At 40.8% G+C, this 18,851-nt stretch overlaps 1 protein-coding gene across 5 annotated transcripts in view; it reads right to left on the reverse strand.

The window, feature by feature from the left end:
• Positions 1–1,710: 1,710 nt before the first annotated feature.
• The window catches only part of LOC5570700 (protein sidekick), a 318,723-nt gene continuing 301,582 nt past the window's right edge, over positions 1,711–18,851 (reverse strand). For 2 of the 5 annotated variants that reach the window (XM_021845453.1, XM_021845428.1), the window contains 10 exons: positions 12,185–12,304; positions 11,904–12,059; positions 11,686–11,812; positions 11,318–11,619; positions 11,073–11,258; positions 7,569–10,790; positions 7,225–7,503; positions 3,202–3,522; positions 2,797–3,137; positions 1,711–2,732 (listed from right to left, as the gene is read on the reverse strand). In XM_021845453.1, the coding sequence (XP_021701145.1) occupies positions 2,490–2,732; positions 2,797–3,137; positions 3,202–3,522; positions 7,225–7,503; positions 7,569–10,790; positions 11,073–11,258; positions 11,318–11,619; positions 11,686–11,812; positions 11,904–12,059; positions 12,185–12,304 (5,297 nt within the window). In that variant the 3' untranslated portion in view covers positions 1,711–2,489. Of the gene's footprint in view, positions 2,733–2,796; positions 3,138–3,201; positions 3,523–6,833; positions 6,855–7,224; positions 7,504–7,568; positions 10,791–11,072; positions 11,268–11,317; positions 11,620–11,685; positions 11,813–11,903; positions 12,060–12,184; positions 12,305–18,851 lie in introns of all 5 variants that reach the window. The other 3 variants (XM_021845439.1, XM_021845419.1, XM_021845449.1) reach the window with 3 other exon arrangements.

Here is an 18,851-nt window from a genome sequence, read left to right on the forward strand (position 1 = left end):
CCAAAACTGTTGTTTCCACAAAATTAATCAGGAATTAGTTTTTAAGGAATAACTCCAGAGTTTCTTTCTAAAAAGCTTCCTGAGAAGATTTCCTGGAATAATCCTTGGAGAAGTTACTGAAGCACTTCCTGAGAGTAACCGTGGGTGAATTCTCAACAATTTTCATACGAAAATGGCTGGCAGATTTACTTTAAAAAATCGATGTTTGAATTTCTTTAAGAACTTTAGAACAAACCTTGGAAGAACTCCTCTAGGATTTTTTTAGTTCTTGGATAAATCGATTGAACAGTTAAGCTGGAGGAAATACTTAAGGTAAGTACGGTTATGTGGCATTATAACAACATTATGCGCATATAGAACAGTTCAAGCGTGTGGGGCGTAAAGGCGTAAGTCACATGATCGATTTCTCTTCATCGATTCTCTATTCTGTGAATAAAAATGACAAGAAGAGGGTTTGTTAGCATTTTTTCACCTCAGGACGCAAGACTGCATCGTTGCTAAGCGGTCTGAAGTTAAAAACAAACCCGCGCCTTGTCACTTTTATTCACAGAAGAAAGGATCGATGAAGAGAAATCGATCATGGAACTTAAGCCCTTATTCTAGCACACGCTTGAGTTATTTGACGTCTGTCAGCTCAAAATACACATATACTGCTATTATAATGCCAGAAAAGGAGAAATAGCGTGCCATTATAATGCAAAGATATAGCCGTTCTTCTCTGCACCACTAATGCCAATATTGGACAATGTGAGAAACGTTAGTTGTTTTCTCCCGATTATCCCCGACATAAAATCTGCGATTGTGGTAGCGAGGAAATTAATTATTTGCTTCCTCTTACCGCTACATGCAAACACTAAGCAACTGTCAAGACAGTTGATAGCATATATAGCATATATAGACATGCCATGTATGCGGATATAGAGCTAATATAGTGCTTATTTAATACCCGTATGCATCCGGCTTAGAAGCATTGATGGTGCTGTAATATAGGATTTATATGCGGTGGAAGTGGTAATAATAGACTTGTCTGCATTGGTAGGGCTATTTTAATGCCTATATGCACATCTGATGCTAATTTAGGGCTTATTATTAGTGCATATAGTTACTTGGGCACCGGGATCCTTGTGTAAACTTCTTTAAATTAGTGGTGTAACAGTATTCCAGAATTTTCACGAGTAAATTCCAGAAAAAATCTTCTAAGCATCTCGTGAAAAATCGCTGGACGAAATTTTGGACGAAGTACTGGGAAAATGGATCATTAAAATAATTAAAACGGCCGCTACGGAAAGCATAGATAGCGCCACCGTAGCCTTGTGTGTTTGACAGAACAGCAATGCTGTCACAATGTTAAATCCCATATACAGTGGCGCCTTTGTTTTGATGCGGTGAGCACTTGCAAAAACTACCTTCAATGATCCATTGGTAAAGAAATCTCTAAAGGAATTTCTTGAGGAATTCCTGTAGCTTTCCATCGAGAAATCTGAGAATAAATTTCTGAGTAATTTGTTGAATAGTCTCTGAAGGTTTTTCTGGAGCTTCTAGAAATTTGCGTCATGTGAAAAAGTTACCCTTGATGCTATTTAAACTGAAAAAGAGTCGTTTCGGAAACATGCTAAAAAAGTGACCACGTCCCTAAAAAGAGTCCAACTATCAGCCCTGCCAATGACCTAATGCCCTATCCCTTCATGGCCCCTCCTATTATTTAGTATAAAATGGTTTGTTGTATAGAAAGTTTTCATTATTTTTTCACATAACAGTCCTCCGGCCCGCAATTTGAGATCCATCCATAATATGAGAAACATCCCTCGTTATTCAAAATATCCTACTTATGGCTCGATTTCCTAAAATCTATATTACTTCTACAAACTGCAGTGTGGTATTGTACAAAACAGCATTTCATTTCTCGTAACAGTTTTCCGTAGTTCAATGTTACCGTTAAATAAGTTTGCATACTATTTCCTCTTCTAAGTAGATTATCGAAGTAATCGTTTCGGGTTTTTTTTTCGTGGGCATCGTAGCGGTGCCCCGTATAATTCGATTTAAACTAAATTTCAATATTCTACAGTAAAGAATAAAAAATCAGTCACATTTTTGATTATGCTTTTTTGCCCTCCCCTAGGGTCTTGCGCTCCAAATGCGCTCCCAAATTGCCCCCAATTTAAAATCGAAACTAAAACAAAACTGGTTTCACTCACCCCGCTTGCAGTCAGTCTATCTCTCGCGCACGCGCTTCCCCTCTAAATTCTCAAGTGTAAAACTTTTGTATCACAAACAAGTTTCCTACAGCTACCTCTGGCATAGATCTCCACCGCACCCTCTTGCCTTGGTTCCTATCAGGACAGTTGGTTCTCGCTCTTGCTGCCGCTGATCCCGTTGATGCCGGCTCCGACTAATGTCAAGCCACCTCCGTTGGGAACCACTGCGGAACCATTGCATCGGGCCTTTAGCTTCGCATCCAGCTCATCAATGATCCCATCGCATGACGAAGGTCATACGAACGAGCTGAAGCCGGGCAGTGGCGCCCGAGATCGGGCCATGTTGTTCATGATGATCTGACCGCCGTTCAGACTCATCACAGCCGAACCCTCCGGTTCCGAGTCCGTGTAGCTGGAATAGTTCCGCACCGGTTTCTGCCGCTTCCAGGACTGCCGCAGCGAATCGTTCACGTTTGCGTAGTGATTCACGAACGAGTGCGGATCCGAGCGGACGCTCTCGTTCTCGCTTTCCGATGCCTGTTTTACGGAAGGGAATCGTGAATTAGCAGATTTTCCAAGTCATTTCTTCAAAAACACTTACCTGAGAATCGCTTGAGCTGACCTCAGACGGCTTCTCCGTCACGCTGCTATCGTCTGGATTTTCATCGTAGCATTTCAGGCTTTCTTCGTCGCTGTGATATGCGACGGACGCCGGCGAAGGCCTTGGTGGAGATTTGCCGAGTGAAGCTGCCGCGGCAGCCGAAGTCTGAGGCTTTCTACTGCCAAGTATCGTACCGGTGCGACGTCCCAAGGTTCCAGTCCCGTTCAACGTTCCGTTGTTACTCGTCACCCCATGCCGAGACCGGTACAACTCCAGCGCCAATTCTTGCCGCTCGTCGATCGACATTGCCATCGATTCCTCCAGAGTCTTCTGTGCCTCCTCTGCAAATAAATAGGCCGATGAGTAACGTTAATCTAATTAAAACCACTTCAAAGTTCAACTTACGTTTGTACTTATAACTTTTACTTTTCACGCAGAGCACCGCAATCACCATGATGATAATGATGATGGATGTCGCCGCTAGGGCTACCATGAACCACGTCTGCCGGTAGAAAGGCTTCTGCTGCAGGTAACCGTACTCCAGATATAGCTTCGACGGCGTCAGGATGGCATCGTCCGAATAGACGGGACAGCTGATTCCGTACCGGTTGTAGGCGATTACGCGGAACTTGTACGCTGTTGATGGAAGCAAACTTTGGAAGCTGACGGTGAACTCCTGGATGGGACCGTTGGTTGTGCGCGCTACCGTCTCCCATCGGGTATCGTCTGGATGAAGTTATGGAAGAATTTGTTAGAATGGTGATAGACATTGTGTAGGTCGTAAAGTATTAAAGACATTACATCAAGATGCCTAAACATATGTGAGTTATTGATGTAAGCACAGATTGATGCATCTATTAATACTAAATATAAGCTCATTAACACACAATTTATCTTGAAAATGCAATGTGGAACCTTTCTTTTTGTCCATATGTTCCTGTTTCAACCCAGTTTCAATTGTGTCGTCGATACAAATCTAGTCGTAAATTGCGAATACTTTCGCCTGGTTTATCTGCCAAATAAGCCGGAGCCGCGTTCACGACGACCATTGCTATGTAAACCATGGGTTGACGTGGGCCTGGATTTCCTTGGACAAATGCCCTCTGGATTATACTTATTGGTAGTGATCGACTGCTACAGTCGCTACAAAGAAGTAGACATGATGCATAAGATCACAGCCAAGAACACTGTTGCGAGCAGAGTTGTTAAATGTCATGAATATCACGTGACTTTGACAATTGAATATTGCTAGTATCATCGTTACCCGTGGAAAAAGTCATCAGGACATGTTTTTCCTGGTGACTTTTTCCGAACTACTATCGGTTGACAATTTTACTGATGCTATATTTTACTTGGGAGGTTGCTATGAGCATTTGAAATTTTCCAAAATTTTGACTTTTAACAGCACTGGTTGCGAGGCTTGACGGACTCTTCACTCATCTAGGTTACCCTATGACGATAACGTTGGATAACGCTAAACAGTTTGTGGGAACAGAGCTCGAAGAATACAGTCGGAAGCACGGAATCTACTTGAACCACTCGACACCATACTGGCCCCAAGGAAATGGGTTGGTGGAAAGCGATTGCAAATCAGCAATACCCTTGGTCGAAATTGGCGCCAGGATCTACAAGAATACTTAGTGATGTACATGTACTACACTACGCCGCACACAACGACTGGCGGCACACTTATGGAACTTATGTACGGCAGAACCATCAGATCCAAAATTCCAGCGCTACAAGACGACGAAACAGCACCGCCATCTTTTGAAGTTGCCAATCAAGATCGTCGATTGCTGAACGTGAGGATTTGCGTAGAAAGGCGAGGAAGTCATCCATTGATTCTGGGGACACAGTGCTGATGAAGAATTTCTTGCCGGGAAATTAGCTTCAGACAACATTCGGTTGGATGATGTTAACTAAATAAATGAATGAACTACATTCGGTTCGAAGATTTAGGATCCAGAGAGTGCAAAATCGTATGACCGAAACGACTAACACCTAAAAATGGTACCAATAGCGGTGCAGATACACACTGATGAAGCACCGGTGTTTGTGCCTCAAAGCGATGAGTCACAACATGCTGAGCTTCAGTATGCAGATAACACCAGTTCTGAGGAACACATTCGGGGTTTCCTAGAAAGCGCATTAACAACCCAAACGCGGGGACGGACCTGGTGTAGGGGTTAGAACACACGCCTCTCACGCCGAGGACCTGGGATCGAATCCCATCCCCGAGATAGTCACTAAAAATTTCAGTAGTGACGACTTCCTTCGGAAGGGAAGTAAAGCCGTTGGTCCCGAGATGAACTAGCTCAGGGCTAAAAATCTCGTAAATAAAGATAGAGAGAGAGAACCCAAACGCGGTCACATCAGTCACCGGTCAATTAAAGGCGCACCAGGAAGTTGCCACCGAGACTTAATAATTATCAGCTTTGAGTTCTTATTTCGTTAAAAATGGGAGATGTGGTTGTTGGAGAGCAAGTACATCACATACCCTGTAGTGGAGATTTCTGGAGGTAAATATATTGTAGGGTAGATATTAATGAATTAATTGTAAATATGTATACCCAGATATTCAATAATAGAGAGGTGCTAACATGGGAAGCAACTGAAAACAGTGGAAGTCGAAAGGCAAACAATTAAAGCACGGAGATTTGTTAAAAAGTAATTTGCCTAGAATTGTATTCTGAATATTAGAATTATCACTGCGCCTCGTATATCCAGCAATGATGACGAGATGGAAGTAGAAAGAACTGTTGATGTGAGCACCGACTCTGATTCGGGTCCAGATTCCGAGCCAGATGATGTAACCGGATGGAGAATCAAATTTGACAAGCGGTCAAAACGGCAAGACAAATATTGTAAATAATGTATGAAATTGAATGGTAAAATGAAATGTTTTTTTATACTGACACGTATGCACCTGTTTGGTGTAAAGTGTCGTTAATAAAACAAACAAACAAACAACTCGTGAATACTACAGTGGGTAAAGATTACGCTTCCGCAACTTAAAAAAAATCAAATAAATCGAAATATGTGACCGTTTCATGATTCTTTTTCCGGACGATTCCTCACTTTTGCTTCGAATTACGGACACTTTGATTCGAATTTCGGGCAGGTCATGAAAATTATAATTAAAACTCAAATTAAGTATGGAGTTCACCTAGCTACAGGTTTCTTTGAAGTTGGTGCTCCATTTAAATAAAATGTGTGACTGATCAATTTCACCCGAATTTACGATACTAAATTTTCATAGATATAACGAGCAGCAAAAGTGGGAACTTTTAATCAGCTAATTTTGAAAATTCTCGTTTGAAATGTTTCCCATACAAAGTGGAGTGGCAGGAATTTGAATCAAAACTCAGTTAAAACGACAGATTGACTTCCAGAAAGCCATAAATTCTATTACAGAATTCAATGGGGCAAATGCTCGATCAGTAGGTAAATAATTTCGATGACATATCAATAAAATATTAAGTATGAATTTACAGAAGTAAACTTTATTTGATGTGCGACATGATTGACGAACAAATCATGTAACATGCAGTTGTTGATGTGAATAGTTATTCTAGAGCAAAAAAGTAAAGCGGACATGCATTGAAATAGATTTGGATCACGAAACGCTACATTCCCATTAAATCTCACGAACATATTTTGCTGACTAGATGAGTAATTAGTATTAACGGATATGGGTACGAAATATTTACCCACATAAAACATACAATATGGATTTCAAACTTGCAACTTAAACAACCCAGCGTGAGGTATAGTGACAAATAAAAACTGTTACAGAAGCGGGATGCGATGTCAGATAACGTATTAATCACGTGCCACGAATAACAACAGGTTTAATGGTTCGAAAGCATGGATGCTCGGAGAACAAAAGTGAGAACTGCAAAACGAAATGCACATAACGAACACCGTGAGCCAACAGGGCAGCAGCGTCACGGGGGAGAGCACAAATGAGGACAACACAACATTTAAATTTGCTTCCTTGTGCTTGTGCTTTTGCCGAGCTAGCAAGCAGTACTTACGGCTGTAATATTGCTCCATATCTTCATAGAGTTGGCATTGCAGTTCATATTTTTCGCGCGCATTCATTTGGAAAAGGATTATATTTACAGAAACAAAAAACGCCCACATCGCGGTCGGTCGCCACGTGGATGGAGACAGCGTAATTGATGACGGCCATTCACCATAAAGAACCACCAACCAGAGAGAGAGGTAATGCGGATTGCGCGCGATTTGCGATAGGAAAAGCAGGAAAAGGGAAGAGAAGAGAGTAAAATAGTTGAATCCTTTTTTGCTACTTGTTTGCTCATTGATAAACTTCCCGACTGCATGCAATCGTTTAGCCCAACACCTGGTCTTGTTTAAACATTCTGTTTCCGTTTCCGACACTAGGCGGAACTTGAATCCACTTACCTCTTTTCTTGGTTTCAATGTAATATCCCAGAATTGGTCCCTTCCCGGATGGGCCGTTTAGCCAAGCCATGTCCACGCTGGCTTGCGATTTGGAAAGCTGTAGATCCCGTGGGGAAACCGGGGAGCCATCTTGAGGTCCTGTGGTAACATTTCCGCTAACTGCCGGACCGTAATCGATTGTTTGTGCGCGAACCGTAAACGTGTAGGTAACTTCCTCTTCTAGATTTTGGATGATCAAATTGGTGCCGGAGACCTTCTGTTTGACCTGTTTGCTGAATTCTGCGAATGGTAAAATTAAATTGATTAGATCTCCCTTTTGACCTACAAAAACTCAATCAACATACTTTCATTGTCCTCGGTGGTCTCGTAAGTCACAATGTATCCCAGAATCTCTCCGTTCCGCTTCTTGGGAGGGTCCCAGCTGACTTTCAAACTGTTCATGGTGATATCGGAGAAAGATAACGCGATTGGCGGCCCCGGTAGACCCTGCAGGGTCTTCACTGTGATGGGAGTCGATCGCGGACCATCACCCGCCGGGTTGAACGCCAAGATCTGTATTCTATACTCCGTATACTTGTCCAAGAACACCAAACTATGCGATGTGTACGATGCGGGAACAACCTCTATCTCTTCTTCGTGTTTCCGACCGTCCTCCAATTCCTGAGGTGAATCGGTGACCAGGTAAAAGATCTTGTACCCTAACAGCTCTCCGTTTTGCATGCTCTGTTGTGGAGCTTTCCATCGTAAACGAACTTCGGTAGACGACACCGGAGCGCCGTCAATTCCACGAGGTTCTCCCGTAGGAACTGCTTCTCCTACATATACAGCTACCGGAGGCGTTGTAATTCCCGAGCCTTGTGAGTTGAACGGCTGCACAATGATTTCATAGTTTCGGTCTTGAGTCAGATCTTTCAGAATAGCCGACTCCTGTTCGACTCCCATAACGTCTAACTTAGGGGTACTTTGCAGAGTAGAAGGGAAATCGGAAATCGGTTGATACAGGATTCGATAGCCGCCAGTATTGGAATCTCCGTTCCAAAGACTCTTCTTCAACGGATTCCATTGAACTCGAACGCTTGTCGTCGTAATCGGCACCACCTTCAAACCTGTGATACCCCCGGATGGCGCTGCTGGAAGTGTTCGTACTTCAATACTTTCCTTACTGAAGGCCGATGGACCGATATCGTTTGTAGCTTGAATGCGGAACTGATACAGCGTGTGTGGTTTGAGACCTAATGCTGTGTAGGAAGTAACGGAAGGATCTACCCGTTCAGGGATCACCGTCCAGGGTCCTTCATTCTCCCGGAATTGAACGGAGTAGTACCGGAGAGGAGCGAAACCGTCGCGTCCGGGCGTCCAGCTGAAGGTTATCTGTTCAGCTTGGACCTGTGACCTGGAGATCTGTGGAGCGGATGGTGCTTGAGGAATCTCTCGATTGTTCGTGGTGTAAACCAAAACGGCAGCGGTTTTGCCCCATCCTAGTCGTGTCTGTGAAGTTACACTGAACAGGTAATACCGTTCAGCAAGTAACTGTGTCGCACGGAATGTTCGATCGGATGGCGGAAATTCACGACTGAAGTTCAAACTTAGCGATCCGTTTAACAGATAAGTGACCTTGTAAGCCAAAATTTCTCCATTAGGCTCTTCTGGAACGTCCCAAATTATCCGTGCCATGCTAAACGAAACATCAGGAAACGACACGTTTGAAGGAGCACCAGGCGTATCTTCAAATGTTTGCACTCTTACTGGAGGTGTACTCAAGACTCCATCCCCTAGCCGAGTGTAGGCCAGAACTTGAATGTCGTATTGCACGAACTTCTTCAGCTCAGTTAACGTTGTAGTAAACGTCGCATTATTTGAAATGGTTTTGTGTAGGATTTGCGTTCTTCCTGCCGACCCGTAGAATACTTTGTACCCTTCGATTTGTCCATTCCGGTGCTCTTTCGGAACTTCGGTCCATTTCACGACGATCGTTGTCGACGATGTCGCATTGGCTTCTACTCCCAGAGGCCCAAAGGAAGGAACTGCTTCCCGCGTCCTCTCGAACGCATGTGGACTCTCGTTAGATTGCCCCACTTCGTTCACTGCGCTCATGAATATCTCGTACACGGACCACTCCTCCAACCCATCCAGAACGTGTGAATTTGCCGTGGGATCTTCAATGATCACACTGAACGGAGCAATTCGGGCTTTCTCGTTGACGTTCCTATAGGTTATGTTATACCCACGAGGATTTCCGAACCACTCGGTTTGTTGAAGAGGTATCCAACGAACTCGCAACTCAGTGGCACTCATAGCGCGAACCGTCACGTTGAACGGCGGGTGCATGGGGCGAGCTTGAATCGTTTGAAAGTCCTTAGTAGGTTCAGAGGGCTCCGATGGGCCGACCACGTTGGAGGCGATGATTCTCAGGCGGTATGGTGTGAAAGGCGTAAGGCCTGTCACCGTGAGCGTTGAAGCATCCGGGTCGTGTACCTCGTACACGGTGAACCAGGTTAGGTTTCGCGCCGTTTGACCCTCCACGGTCCATTTGGTAATCGAAGAGTTCCCGTCGAATCCAGGGGTGAACTGTATTACGACCGAAAATGCTTCGATGTTGGACAACGCTAGTTGGTAGGGAGGATGAGGAAGCACCGGCTCAACGCCGGACTGGATCGTTGCTGTTCGTGGTAAACCTTGTCCGACTGCAGTGGAAGCCGTAACCTCAAACCAGTAATGTGTAGTTGCCATGAGATTGACGATTTTCAAAGAATTGCTGTCCGCACTCAGATTGAAGGTTTTGAGGGTGTCCGGTTGATCTTTGATTTGGTATTTAACTTGATAGCCAGTAAGGATGCCGTTGATTTGCTTTGGAGGTGTCCACATGACCGTGACTTCACGATCGGATACGTCATCGAACTGCAGGGAGCTAACTTCATCTGGAACGTCTTCTTTCGTTTTAACTTCAACCGGGTAGCTACGTTCCCCGTCTCCAGGATCTGTGAAACATAGTACCGTAATGTTGTACGTGGTGAATTTATCCAGCCCCGTAACGACTGTGTCCTGCTCAGCTAACGGGTCCAGCAAACTTGGCGGTACAGTGAGAACTTTAGCTTCGGATTCGTGCTCCTCCCCATCGATGATTTCGTATCTCCAAGCCTGGATCTTGTACCCTTGGTTAATGCCATTGATCTGTTGAGGATTCGGAGGCTTCCACCAAACCCGTATAGCTGTGGAGTTCAACGCACTAACGCGGACGTTTGTTGGCGGTGCTTCTGGAACTCCCTCCTTTGTTTTGATCTTAGCTCCCTCGGTGTAAACTCCTACGCCCATGTTATTGTAGGCAGCGATCTGAACAATGTAATCCTTCCAGGTGATCAGCTCTTGAATCAGGTAGTTGCGTTGAGCCTCGTTGGTTATATTTCGATAGTTCCAAGGGCTGGCGTTGTATCCAAACAGTCGATACCGAATAATGTAACCCAGTATTTGACCGTTGCGATGTTCCTCCATTGGTGGTTGCCATTGAGTTATGATCTCCGACGAGGATCTCGCTGAACCTACGAAGCCTACCGGCGGACCCGATGGAGCTATATTGGATTAAAATGAAAATTAATCAGAAATTATCCCAATTACGACCTGCCTCGCATATGAAAATGAATTGAACATAAAATCGAAACGTAAGCCAGAATACACTCGTTCAAACATCATGCTCAACTTACGAGAAGGAACTCTCCTCCTCAGTTCATCTGTTACGTTCAACATTCAACGCGCGCGTCAAGATTAGAAAGGTAAATCAAACAATGAAGTTAACAAACTAGCGATTCTTATGCCTTCTAAGCAGCACCGATTTGGGCCTGGCGAACAATTACCTTCCTGCGGCAGTTTGATGACGTTGCTGGGATCCGAGGGCGATCCTTCGCCTACGCGGTTGACTGCGCTCACTCGAAATTGGTATGCCGTGGCAGCTTTCAGATTCGTCAGCAGTACCCACCGGGAACCGGCCGAGACATTGCTCAACTCCGTTACCCAGTTCAGCAACGGGTCTGGCAGTGGACCTGGAATATCTGGCAATCAAACATTTGCGCGTCCCGCTGCGGTATAATTTCGATCTTACCTAGCTCGGGAACTTCCCTCCGTTGGATAATGAACTTCAGGACAGCACTGTTCCCGTCAAAGCCGGGCGTCCAGGAGATGTTGATGGCTCGGTGTGTCGCCGTGTTCAACCGAACGGCTTGAACATTGGTCGGTGCAAAGGGCAACTCAACCACACTCAGCCTTGCCGAGCGAGTCTCGTTACCACCAGGGGACGTCACAATACAACTGTACTGTCCGACGTCCGATGGTCGTACCTCGACAATCTCCAACGTACCGTCGGCTTTCACGGCCACCCTCTGGCTGTTTTTGATGGGCTGCCGTCTATGAGAAGGAAGCGGTTTATGTATGGACAAAGGGGCGTTAATGCTATCTGGGGATGTAACGTACTGTGGTTCCCGGTACCAATCGATGTTGAACGGCACGGTCGGGTCGGACGAAACCCGGCACTGAAGTGCAGCGGTGTGTCCCAGCAGTACGGTTGTATCCGCTGGCGGTTGCACAATTTGCGTTCGCACTGTAAGAAGACAATGACGGTAACGCGTACAGAAATCCATTGGACCTTAAAGATCAAGCTTGCAGGGTCGTACACACAAAACCAAACTTACCCATCACACCGAGGTAGGCCTCCTCGGTAACGATGCCGGCTTCGTTGGCGCGGATACACGTGTATAGACCGGCATCCGACTCGCGTACGTTGGAGATCAACAGATCACCCGAGTCGAGGATCTGTATCCGACCGGAGAGTTCGATACCTTGCGATTCTGTTGTCCCAAGGGGAGCAGGCAAAACGTGGAAAGGGTCGTTAAGGGGGTGACAAAACAGGATATGATTGTTAGAAGAGGAATCAAATGCTGAGAAGAACATGATGGTACTGAAGGTGACTTACCGTTAAACACCCAGGTGATGTTAGGAGTGGGGGCTCCTACAGCTCGGCAGTGCATTGTAGCATCCTTACCATCCAGGACGGTGAGATTCGTCGGAGGCATTTCCATTATTGGAACGGAAGCTATGGAGAAATGGGTGGTTGTTATTGGGAGTTGTTGAACGATTGATAATGATTTGTTAGGAGATATTGGAATATAATTTCTAGTGAATAAAATAAGATTAGTCTATTGGTTATCTGCATGCAACAATAAACACAAATATTTAGCTATCAATTCTGAGTTGTAGCATTTTGTTTTGTGTTTTGTAAATTATGGGCTTATCACGTTAAGTATCGTGATAATTATTATTCCACGATTAATCCCTGTAGAAGTCCCTTAAATAACTATTTCCCTGACTTTATCTTGGAAGAATTCAAGAAGGAATATCCAGAAAAAGTTTATCACAAGGTTTCTTCAGAAATTCTTGTTGTGATTTTTTTAAAAACTCTTCGAATTCATTCCTAGAGATATTTTTGAGAATTGGTTCAATTCTCAAAGGAATTTTTTAACCATTCTGCAGGAATTCGTATGAAATGTTCCAGAAGAACCACTTGATGAGTTTCAGGTGAAATTTCTATACAAATCTCAGGAGTGATTTATGACGAAAACTGTGATTAAATTCTTTGGAAGTATCTAGGACATTTTTCGGGAATTTTAAAACATGTATTTAAATGAATCATACTCGAATTGCTGTGAAATTTCTTGGAAAATTTATGTAGAATTACCAGGAAAATTGCAAGTGTTATTTATGAAGGAATTTCTTAGACAATTATGTGTGATAACTTTGGTGCAATTGTTGGAGTCCAAGATAGCATATCTGAAGAAAGCTAGTCATTAGTAGTTTCATCATAAATTCTTGTTGGTATTTATAGCTACGCTCTTCAGGGAATCTTCGAAAAATTCTATCACGAATTACAGGAAGTATTCCTGATTTTATTCTTAGAGGTATTATTAGACAAATTCATGGTTGAAAGCTCTTGTGAAAATTCCAAAAACTATAAGAGACATCCATTGATGATGAAATGATCCAAATGATTGTTGTAGATGTTCTAAGAAGAAACTATTGCAAGTTGTCAAAAGAATCCCTGTATATAGGAATAGTTGCTCACAATTTCCAATATAGGAACAGTTGCAGGAGTTTCTGGATTATGGAAATGTTGATAAGATAATCTCTAAAGATTTTCCTGGAAATGTCTCAGATAAATATATTTACGAATCCCACGAGTTCGTGGAATAATAGTTGGAGATATTTTAGGAGTAGTCCTTTGATTTATTCTAGAAGAAACAATATTCTTTTATCCTTATTAACGAGATTTTTAGCTCTAGGCTAGTTCATATCGGGACCAACTCGGGGATGAGATTTGATCTTAGGTGCCCGGTATGAGAGGCGTGTATTCTAACCACTACACCAGGCCCTTCCCCTAGAAACAATACTGTACGAATTAATTATTTCCTTGAGAAATGTAAAAATACAAGGAGAAAGGATTTAAAAGTATTTCTTGGGAAATTTCAGGAGGAATCTTTGGAATAAATCGTAAGGAAATTTACGAAGGGATTCTTAGAGTAATATCCTTAGAAGAATTCTAACAAAATCCGGTTGTAAGAAATACCTAAAATAATCTCCAGATTTTTTTTTTTTTAAATGCAACGGAAATTTGATAAATTTCCGTTCAAATCCATGAGAAATAAATAGTAAATTCCTACAGAAATTGCAGGAAAATCTCTAGAGCTTCTGGAAGAATTCAAGAAGAAACAACCGGAGGAAGTTAGTCACAAGAGTTCCTTGAGGAATTCCTGGAGGTATTATCAGAGGATTCCTTGAAAACATAATCGACGAATTCCTGCGAAAGTTCAAGAATTAATTCTTGGAGAAAATTCTATTTCCAGGAAACAATCTGGAACAGTTTTGAATAGGGAAATTACCGGAAGAAACACTGTATGAGTTCCTTACAAAAGTCGGACATAAATCTCAAGAGTAAAACATGAAGGAAACTTGTATCATAATAAATCTTCGAGCTGTTTAGTAGAATACCTATAAGTAGATGGAAAATCGAATTTAGTACTATACCATTTAATTCCACTAGAGTTTGTATCTAGTGGAATCAAATGGTATAGTACTAAATTCGGTTTTTCATCTACTTAACTTGTATCAGTTTTCTGAATTATTTTAAGATTCACCCCCAAATTTATTATTGGTGTTTTCAGAAGAATCTTTAGCGTGTCTCGAAGTAATCATTAGTTTCATGGATAACTCCTAGAGCAACTCCCAAGGAGATATATTTGAAGGAATTTCTGAATTCATAAATTTCATAAAATTCACCGGAGAATGTCTTTTATTAGACGTATGCTTAGAAGAGTTGCTGAGGTATTTGCTCTAAGGCACAATTTTCCAGCCTATGTCGTCGGGTGGGTCACGAGAAAATATTATATATTTTTATTGCTATTTCACAACATATGTATGTGTAATAGTTTTAAGAGTTATTTACGTTTCAGTGAAGACAGTAGAGAGTATTAACTCGTTGTTATGATTTTTATATACGGATATTACTTTGAAATTTGATCAGGAATATTTTAACAACTTTTTCGTTTATTTTAATTTCTTCTTATGCATCATTGGTTTGGAATGAACGAAAGACAAGCAGATAACAAGAGATTAATAAGGGATAAAAATATTCTACTGGTGTTGATTTATTTTACTATTTGGACTGCTTTTTTTAGACTGCTGTAATGACCCGATTTCTCGGAGAACTTTCTGTTGCCACAATTTTGTACTTAATTCTTCATCAAATTGTTTTTATTCCTTTTAAAGTTACTATGAATGTGCACAACATAGGACAGAAAGAACTAAATTCTTTACTTTTTAAGGGGAATCCGAAAATAAGTTGAAACAAAGAGCTGACAAAATCTGGTAATTTATGTATTGATTCATACAATATTTCTATGACACATCCATATGCTTGAAGTGAACTTTCTTCTGAGATCTGAAATTCAGACTTCCTCCTGTATCTTGAACATTCAATATTTGAAGAATTTTATTTTCAAATATTGATGATTGCAATGAAATTCAAGATTTTCCCTAAAAAAAAAAGAACATTGCCAAATATTTCAATGATTTGAAGATGATCAAACTGATTTTTCTCTATGTTAACACGTTTTTGTAATTTTTGTCTTATTCTGAGAGGATAAAAACTAAACGCATCGGTATTAGGTAAATTAGAATCTTCGACCATGTTTTACATAAAGGTGAATTCTTATCATTTCTCAATGGTGGGTTACAATTGGCTATGCTGGATGGTTAAGTGGATTTTTTTTTATGAATTTATCTTTTAAGGATCTAAAAAATCTAAGAAGAAAGAATTCTTGTAATTGACTGGAACTGTAAAAATCTGCTTATGAAATCATAAAAAAAAACTCTTGTTTAATTTCTTGGAAAATCCTTAAATGAATATTTACAGAAGTCCTGGAATACAGTATGGCCCATAAAAAAGTTGGCTGCCTTTCTAGTCAAGCTCAACGTGGTCAACGAAAACGCAAAGATCAAGAGAAACGACAAATATTTCTCATCGCGACTAAGTGTTTGGTTGATGGTAGTGGAGTAGTCACGCTGAGCTAAGGCAGTGACGTAATTTTTATTGCTTGTCTCATCACTGATAGTTTGTCAAATCCGGCGACTAACGACAACTCTGCTCAAGTTCCTGCTGCTGATTCCCTGAAGCAAGTTGTGAATGAGTTTCTGAACGAATCAATGGAGAAATTTTTATCAAAATTTTGTGCTGCTGTCATATTTCAGTCATGTATTTCACACCGTGTACTGATTGCTAAAGAAACAATGCTTTTCGGAACAAATAAGTATGTCATATATTTTCTTGTACTTTTTTTCATTTTAGTGAAGCTGAAATGTTTGCAAACATTCTTCAAGAACTCCATTGAATAGAACCTTCAGGATCTACAAGCATACACATTCACAATTGATGGTTCGTCAATATGTCACGTATCTTGAACCATTTGACCTAAAACGGTATACAATAAAGTCTACACAATGGGCGGTATGAATAAAGTGTAGTAAAGTTGAGTTTACTACATTATCGGTAGTAAACGCTACAGGTGGAACACGAGTGGAACATGTTTGTGTCATTTCTCTTTCAATACCTTTCGAACATACTATAAACAACGCGTTGATATGAATAAAAGTAGCATTTACTACAAAGCTACTGGTAGTGAGCTTCAGAGATTGCTGGATTCTAGGAATTCCAGGGATACTACCAAGAAATCTACCAAAATAACGAGAATAACACAGAAATACCAAGAATACCATATCCATCATCTTAGCTCAACAAACTGTTAAAAATTCACATAGGAACTTCAAAATTCTATCGCCATTTCATCAAATTCTCAGTACTGAAAATTCTAGGAACTTTATAATTTAATAATTGCTGTATGTAATCTCAAGATTCCATCATAGGATACAGATTTCTAGCTAAAATTCCAAAATTCTCAGAAAAATCTTTGTTGTCAAATCATTATAAAATTCACATGCACATAAAGGGAATGCCAGAGTTATCGCAAAGTTACACTTCAAATCGTGTAACCTAATAACCTACATGAATTTGTGTTCATGATCGATTACGCGATGTATAGCGGGAATGTAGTAATATTCATATTTTTACATGATTTGTCGTGTGACAAATTTGGCATCCCCTTTTATGCATGATTTTTTATTTTACGCTGCACTCTAAATGGAATTTTCTTAACGTGCAGCATCAGTAACTGCTCATGGTCAAAAGTAGTACGTACTACATGTTCAAAAAGTTTTTTATTCATACCAAAAGCGTAGTAAACTTTGTGGATTTTGTTTTTGAGTAGATGCTACATGTAGCAAAGTTCAACGATTTTCATTCATACCACCCAATATGTCTCGTTCTTACAAAGCTCTCCACAGAGATATCTACAAAGCACTATAGATATCTCCAAAGCTGTCTCTTCAAAGGGGTCTGTGTAGAAGTCTGTACAAAGGTCTCTCTCAGAGGTCTCTATTAGTGGTTTGCTAAAAGGTCTATGCACTGTCCGTAAAAGCGAAATTGTCCTATGTGAATAAGGACTCCAACAAACAAGGGACTGACATGTGTTCATGGGCAGTTCCACATGAGTCTTCATCACGGCCTTAATAGAAGTTTTCACTATATGTTGACTCTAGTAGTTTACTTCCTTCAATGATCATGTAGCGTAATTTGGGGCAAGTGTGCCATAGGGGTAACTTTTTCCATCAACGTGTTTTTTTTTCCTTTGAGTTAAACAACATGTTTCCTTATAAGTCTGAATACAATGTACGAAATATAATGGAAATTGTTCTATTTTTCGTCTTATTTTTAACGAAAATTTTTACACCGGAACCCACCGGAATTTTTACGTAATCGCAACAGCTGAACAGTTCGGTAATATAAAGCCTCGTAATTCCGTAAAATTTTACAGATTCCTGTGAGTTATTACCGAAAACTATACAAAAATATCGTTAATTTTTTTCACCGATTAGTTCAGCTGTCGAGATTATTTTGAAATTCACGAATTCTAATAAAATAATTTCAATGTGTATAAACAACCAAATACCACCGATTTTTGAAATATTGGCTTTTTTAAGTAGCATGATCTAAGGTAAATTATAAAAAAAAATCTGAATGTACGGTTGCATGACAATGCCAAATTCGCTAATAGTTAGTTTGCATGTGATAAACCGTGTTGTAAAGCAGCTCCTTACGACAGTGTACTAATGCTACTACGATAGCTCCAAAACTAATACTACTACAAACTAATTTCTTTTTATTTTAAATGCATGGTGCTTATGAGAAGATGTAAAATGTACATCAAGAAATTGTTGGATTTCATAAGCTTTGACCAAATTCCGCAACCTGTGAGATCTGAAGACACTGATAAGGGATGGTACACAAATTATGTCACGCTAAATTTCAACTTTGTTGACCCCCTACTCCCCTTTTGCCATGCTTTTCGTATGAGAAGTTTGAAAATTTTGTAAGGCTTGTCACGCTTGACAGGGTGTTCCCCCTCTTAGAGCGTGGCATAATGTGTGCATGAACCTTAACTCTCTAATACCCAACCCCGCCTTAAGACGGGGTACACTTTGGAAGTTTGTGTATTTTTTTGTAGCTCGGAAATTAAAATGATATTATTTTTGGCTTAAACCTTGACTCATAACACGCAAATAAGAAAAGTTTTTTATGACTTCAAAACTTTTTTGTATTTTTGAAAATTGTTTGAAAAATTGTATTCTTATATAACCTATAAATTCCCGGGGTTCATTTAACGTATAATATAAAAAATCGTACCTTTTATATTTCTCTACGATCAACCTATCACAAAAGAAGAGCTTGGTGGTATTAAAATAATTTCAAACCTGTTTTTCCGTTAATTGCACGGAAAATAAAAATATTCCCAGAAAAATATTAAAAATTTAATATTGTAAAAGAGTACCGTAAAAAGTTGAATTTTTATTATTGCAAAAAATCAGTAATTAGAAGAGGCTTCAAGAAAAAATGAAAAAGGGTAGGGATGTTCAAATATAAGAATTATAAAAATCAAAAACCAAAATTCATAGATTTGCGAATAAAAATAAATAAT

Source organism: Aedes aegypti, chromosome 1, assembly GCF_002204515.2.
Source record: "Aedes aegypti strain LVP_AGWG chromosome 1, AaegL5.0 Primary Assembly, whole genome shotgun sequence".
Classification (NCBI taxonomy): domain Eukaryota; kingdom Metazoa; phylum Arthropoda; class Insecta; order Diptera; family Culicidae; genus Aedes; species Aedes aegypti.